Source organism: Papaver somniferum, chromosome 8, assembly GCF_003573695.1.
Source record: "Papaver somniferum cultivar HN1 chromosome 8, ASM357369v1, whole genome shotgun sequence".
NCBI lineage: Eukaryota > Viridiplantae > Streptophyta > Magnoliopsida > Ranunculales > Papaveraceae > Papaver > Papaver somniferum.
Genome location: NC_039365.1, coordinates 6,461,051 through 6,468,013, shown reverse-complemented (window position 1 = coordinate 6,468,013; position 6,963 = coordinate 6,461,051). Strand labels below are relative to the sequence as shown.

The following is a 6,963-nucleotide window of genomic DNA, read 5'->3' as shown; positions in this document are numbered from 1 at the left end:
TGAAAGATGCATGTTATGCCGTGCTTTTTATGCATGTCGTGATGTGTTTTGTCGCGTGTTTACACATGCCACACGTTGCACCGTGTTGATATATCTATTTGTCTGGCACACCACAGCACACTAAACAAAAGTGTTGTGCTTGTGCCGTGCCAGACCACCTGACGTGCTGTGATGTGTTCCAATTTTTTAGTGTGATGTATCATGACATGAACGTGCTGTCCCTGCCAAATTTATACCTCCAATTAAATCTATTATTTTCAAGTTGAACTCAAAATGTGAACTCAAAATGAAAATCCCACCCCGTGATTTGAGGAATTCCTAATCTTTTTCAGCGCGTTTCGAGTTCAAAATGCCAACTAAAAGGGCAATCCGCTGAACAGTTTCCAGCAAATCTACGCTCATACGAAATAAAGCAAGACCCGGGTACACCAAAGTCTTTAAAAAAAAAAAAACTAGCCGTTATATTCTTTTTCTTATATATATTAAGAGCTAGAAGTGGTTTAACGGGAATGTATCTAATCAATTATTACCACGATCACGAGAGAAACTAACAGGGAGGGCTTACATTCTCTTCTTTGGGTGAGTTTTTTGTGCGATTTCTTTTCTGTTTTCCTTATTTATGTTTGCATCGGTGATAATTATCAGGTTTTATGGATCAAAAAGGAAAAACTATCAGGTTTTGCTATAAACATGACTTGTGAGATTGCAAACGCCTATATGTAAAGTGCTCCTCGCGTGTCTTTAAACATCCGGACAAGGAAATTACTGGCACAAGTTCAAATGAATCGCTTGAAGGTTGCAACTCGGTAAATGGTTAAGATGCAAAAGAATTGCCAACACAATCTTTCTTAACCTCTCTTAGAAATAATAAGGGTTTACGTATTGCTAAAATTACACCAATACATCAGCAACTTAAATTGTTGCCTTGCCGTTTAAAATTTTTAACTTGTTCCACAGTTGGTTCTGTTTGTTGTATGTCTTCGGTTTGATTTCTTTGTGGTATCTCAGAACTTGTTTGACTTAGCTAAAAAGATATCTCAGAATTTTTTGATTTAATCCTTCACTGGAAAAATCAAACTCTCCAAGGAATAGCAGCAGAGCTATATTTTTTGTTATTTTTATAACTAGCTAACGGTTGTTAACATATTTTTTGTTGTATTTTTATTTTGTAGTCGGCCTTTTGACGTGCATATCTCATAAATCGAGAATGAGCACCAGTTCTTCTAATGATGGGCGATCCTGCAGTTTTTATACATCGAGCATAAGCACCTATTCCTCTCATGGTGGACGATCATGGAGTAGTGAACAAGGGTTCAACACTTGTGCTTACAACCTTTTTCTTTCTAAAAAAAACCCTATGGATGAAAATCAGCACGAGGATGATATTCATCATGAGGACACTTATGAGAAAATAAATCATTATGAAGATGATGAATTCGAAGAACATACTGACGACGATAATCGTTATGAGGATGATGATTCTGAAGAAGACTCTTCACTTGTTGAATGTGATGGGAAATCGTATTTGGTTATAAAAAGTTCCGGAACTCACCAAGCAGATTTGGTTCAGACGTCGAAGCAAGAGCCGAGAACTCCATTTGAAAAATTCAAGATAATTTGGCAACAATTGCGAGACCACTTTAGCAAGACGCCACAAGTACTGTCCATAAAATGCATATATGTAGGCTCCGAAAACATTATTTTCAGATCCAACAATACCATTGACCCTAATTCCATGTACTGGATAAGTACAGATGGTTACTATAGAAAGGAAGGACCTACCGCCGGATATGGAGCTATTGTACGAGATGGCGCTGGTAACCCGATTGTTGCTTGTTCCGGGATTTCTACTCCCTCCTCACTGCTTTATCACCAGTTGGAGGGAGTCAGGGCAAGCTTAGAACTTGCTAAAAAGAAGGGAATTCGTAAGATAGTAATGTGTTGCAACTCAGAGCGGACCCGTGAAGTCACTATCAGATTCTTGGACGAAGATTTACACTGTCCTCATGGTTTTGGCGATGATAAAAATGTCATATGCATGGCTTGTGTGAAGGTGTTCTTTCTTCATACCCAGATCGATCATGCTAGTTTGTTTCCTCTCTTGAATAATATCAGAGAGTTGAGTTTTGGGTTTGAATACAGTTTTCAGATCAATGCAGTTGGAAGGAGACTCAATCGAGCTGCGGATTATCTTGCAAAGCACATAAAAAATGCTGAGTTTGAAGCTCCTGAATTTCCAATAGATTTGCAGAAAATTCTCTTGGAAGATGCTCGTGGAAGGTCCTTGAATGGGCTTCCTTTTTCTTCACAGGGGTTTTGTTTTAGGAAACGAGGATCTGAGTGTACTGGGGAAAACAAGAATGTCGAGATCGTTGTATTACATTAATATTTTACTAATACAGTCAAATGATTAAAGAATGAATGTTATTTTTATTTTATTTTATTGGTAACATGAATGAATGAATGTTATTTACCTGCTGATAAACCTATTGAAGAATTAATCAAAAATGAGCGAGACAATAGCGATGTGATCCTTCGAGTAGCCATTAAAACACCACAGGTGGTAACATCCTTGCAAAGAAATTGAACGAAAAGAAAGATCAATCATGTTCTCACTCTATATGTATCTCTTCTTTCAACTCTCACACACAAACACTGTAGTCCCATGAAATCCCACAACTACACCCCTTTGATAATAAGTGAATGATGTGAATCCAACTATGAAATGATGAAGAACACTTCTGAACGCGTGGTAATATAAAATATCCATCGAACTTCCTGTATCTACTAAGGTTTTGTTTATCGCCCATTCATCCACCATCTTCGTGCTCGTTCCTTTTTCACTTCTTTTCGCAGGTACCGTGATGACGAGTGGATCTGTTCGTCCGAAGTTTTCTTCTGATATATCTGCTGCTACGAATGTGATCTTTCGATTTTTCCATTCCTTCAAGGGCGAAATCTTCACAACAGTCAAGATCCTCCTTCCTTCAAAATCACGCTTGTGTATTTGTCCTGTAATTCCTGCATGAAAATATGCAACATTCACAGGTGTTTTTGTTATCATATTACATTGTAAATGTTTTCTCCCTTCTTTCACTGTAACATTCCTTATTATTGTTGTCGTTGTGATGTGTTGTTGCCGCTTTCGCACGTTTTTTTGTTGTTCCTTTCGCATTTTTTTATTCTCCTTTCTTCTATAGACCGCTTTCTCGTGTTCTTTTAATATTCCTGAAATATATACAAGATCCCCAAATTCCGCTCAAATTCTTCTTTTAGATCTATGAGTTTTTATCTTACGGATCGCAAACTAATGATTTTTGGAATGAATTTAAAGATGATAAGTTTTATAAAAACCTGTAAAACTAATCAAAATCTTTGTCCAAGCAGGTATAATTCCTTCTCCGAACTGTATTCTAGCGTCAAAATGTAGTTGCAGGAAATCCCACAACTACACCTCTTTGATAATAAGTTAATCTAACTATGAAATGATGAAGAACACTTAGAATAATTTTATTAAGTTTAGAAATCAATACAAGGATGTTGAGAAAAACCCTAACTTGGGAAGCAAATAACTTTCACTCTCATAAAGTTCTCACTCAACTACCAAAAAGATCTCTCTCAATATAGTGATGGTTGGTCATATATATAGGATTTTACATAGTGGAGGACAGCTAATAAAGCCCCTATTTTCGGATCTGACATGCGTTGTTATTGCACACTTATAACGTTTCTTCTCGCACGTGCTCTCTATCTTCGGACGACTCTTCACACTTTACTCATGAGTAGGTGACGTCATCTAGTTTATCATTTGGAATAAGATGTACGCGATGGCCTTCGCTCCCTCATGAGATGATCACTTCGCGTGGTAATGAAATGTGCGATATTTTACCCCTACATTTTGCTTCTTCTCTTAGCGATCTTTGTGAAAGAAAGAGCGATGAGAGAAATTTAAGTTATCCATTCTTCGCACCTTCTCATATTATTTACCGCGCCCACTTGTCTTTTCGTGCCCTCTCCAACCGACAAGCTTCTGGATTTTCAGCGTAAACGTTCACACGTTCTCATCTTTGCACTTTTTATTTACACGTCTTCTCTTCCACCTGGTTCAACAGGTCACCTTCTTCCCTATTTAATCCTTCCTGGAAAGAGAAATTCACTTTTATCTACTCTTTCTTCTTCATCGAAAACTTTTTCATCTCTGTCCTCTCGGAATCTTCATCTTCATTCTACCTGCTAGTGTTGTCTTTTCGTGTCCTCTCCAACCGAAAAGCTTCTGGATTTTCAGCGTAATCGTTCATACGTTCTCATCTTTGCACTTTTTACTTACACGTCTTTTCTTCCACCTGGTTCAACCGGTCACCTTCTTCCCTATTTAATCCTTGCTGGAAAGAGAAATTCACTTTTCTCTACTCTTTATTCTTCACCGAAACTTTTTCATCTCTGTCCTCTCGGAATCTTCATCTTCATTCTACCTGCTAGTGTTGGTATCCCATGGATTCTCCACAAAGGTTTGTTTTATTTTCTCTGTACTGTATAGTTGCCTCTTTGATTCATTATTTTTATACCGTCATTATTACTTTGCTGATGTTCTTCATGTTTTCTCTTCATGTCTTCTTTTCTGTTACTGTTATTGCACTGATAATTCACATACTGGTGTTGTTGCAGCAAAGTTCCTTCCTCGGGTACATCTCGTATCACTATTCCAAACCCTAATTCTTCTTCCAGGTCTAAAGATGACAAATCTCTCAAGAGGAAGCCTTCGCATAACAACGTAGTAAGAAACACCTTGTTCCTTTTAAACAATATTGTTGCCTCTGTTTCTTATCTGCATTGTTATTCGCAGGCTGACGCAAGCGAGATCGAGTGCGAGAAGAAGTCTAAGAGAAGCAAACAACCCCCTGTGGTTAATAATCACATGGTTCTACATGGGTTCAAAAAGAAGCCTAGTTCCGCAAAACAGGTCTCTTCTGGTGGGACAACTAGTTCCTCTTTCAAGGGGACTTCTCCTCTCATTCAGGCGAGTACAACCGCCTCCCCATTGTCTGCCGCTTCTGCTCAAGCGAACATTACCGTACCTTCTTTATCTACTGCTTCTATCCAGGCGAATATTACCGCATCTTCATTATCTTCCACTTCTTCGGATAATATCGTCCCGAATCCTTGTAAAGACATTATTCATTTAGCTTCTCAGAATTCCTTTTTCTCTTCAAGAATGACCTCCACTTCCAAGGAGTTAGCGGTATCCACCCAATCTATCACTTATTCTACCTAGGAAGTTATTGCATCCCTGCGAGATATGCCCATCTATGTCTCCTCGACCATTCTCGCACCTGTAGATCATCCTACTGTATTTCCATCAGGGGTTTCCACTGCTATTTCTTCTTTAAGTACCGTATTGACTAATTGTCCTCTTCGCACAACTTCTTCTTCTTCTATAAAAGTCACCACTTCTGAAGCGTGTGCCTCTGATGTAGTTGGTTCGGGAACGGACCCTCTGCTTGACATCTTCAGAGTCTCCCATTCATCCCCTACCGACCCTTCTCATCTTCGTTTGTGCGATTCTTTCGTCAAGTTGCTAAGTGATTTTCCTCCTGATAAATCAACTAGGAGCAAGATCTTCTCACACTTGTATCCGAGTGTTAATGCGGATTTTGATTTGCTTGGTAAGTGTTGTCTCTTTTTATTTTATTTTTGCTTATCTTACCTTCTTGCTCCTTACTTACCAGTTTTTCTTGTTTACGAGTCTCGCCATCGCTTTATTCAAATTGAAGGCTTCTCATAGTCTAGTACTACCATCAAGAATCTCCTTCGATAGAATGCCAAGCTAAGAGATGAGGTACATACTGGAAATATCCTAGCTGAGAGTCTTCCTAACAAGAATCAAGAGCTTAGAGGTGCGCCTTTTGTTTTTCCTTTTGTTTGTTTTGGATTCTACTGTATTTTTGTTCCTCTTTTAAATTTCCTTGCATGTATCTCCTCGCATATATTTTTCTCTTCCTTGCCTCTGTTCGCGCATACATAAAGATTTAAACCAAAAACGAGTCGCAGAGAGATATGAATACCAATTCTCTGCCGAGGATGCACGTGCAGAAACTGAGAAGTTGCAGCACCAACTAGACCAACTAATTAACAATGACTCATACATGCTTGATTAGCTTGGTAATTTGAGGCTCGAGAACCATAATCTTTCTAACCAAAACGATTTTCTGGATTCCCAAATTTCCAATCTTTCTGGATTGTTATATAGTGCTGATTTAAAGAATAAAGCTCTATAATATGAAAATCAAACTCTTTCGGAAGAGAAACAATCCCTTTTGAGCGAGAAGGTGATCTATACTCAACAATATCTTTCTTTATGTCGATCTTGCAATGAGCAGGAAGAGTCTCTTCGCACACTAAGGAAGCAATATGACAGGGATACCAAAAAGTTGTCTTCCGAAAACGAAAAGATTATTAGGAATAAAATAAAAGTGGCCGTGGAAATAAATAAGCTTTGCGAGGAAAATATACGGTTAAAGGGATCTCATGACATTTTAAAGAAGGTAAATATCTCTCTCTCAAGATGAAAAAAAAAATCGCTCCCATCTTCAAGGCTTGATAGGTGATGGTGATTTTGATAAGTGTTTGGAGAATATGAAAATTATTGGTATCGCCTTATCTCTGTTAGAGAATTGCTCGGTCGAACTCGCATGCGTTGTTATCTCAAGCATGTTTGTAAAGTTTAGTTGTCAAATCCATATGTCTTGATTTATAGACTACTTATAGCTAAGTCTCGGTTATGAGAGGTTAGTGTAGTTGAGCTCCAGACTCCATGGAAATTATCTTGCAAAGACGAAGAACTACTCAAGGAACTAGTGGAACTTCATCTGACCAAAAAGGTATGTGAGACTTGAACTTATCTATCATTCAAATGTCTACTCTATCTCATACTCTTGAGATAAAGTAGTATAAGTATGATAGTTT

The 6,963-nt window shown here is 38.1% G+C and overlaps 1 protein-coding gene across 1 annotated transcript; it reads left to right on the top strand.

Moving 5' to 3' along the window:
• The first annotated feature begins 562 nt into the window (after positions 1-562).
• On the top strand, positions 563-2,386 carry LOC113304990. Its single transcript, XM_026554108.1, has 2 exons — positions 563-579; positions 664-2,386. The coding sequence occupies exon 2, from the start codon at positions 1,208-1,210 to the stop codon at positions 2,384-2,386; it is 1,179 nt and encodes a 392-aa protein (XP_026409893.1). The 5' UTR covers positions 563-579; positions 664-1,207.
• The last annotated feature ends 4,577 nt before the right edge of the window (positions 2,387-6,963 follow it).

Coding starts and splice junctions, on each gene's coding strand:
- LOC113304990 (XM_026554108.1), top strand. CDS start 1,208: ATGAGCACCAGTTCTTCTAATGATGGGCGATCCTGCAGTTTTTATACA.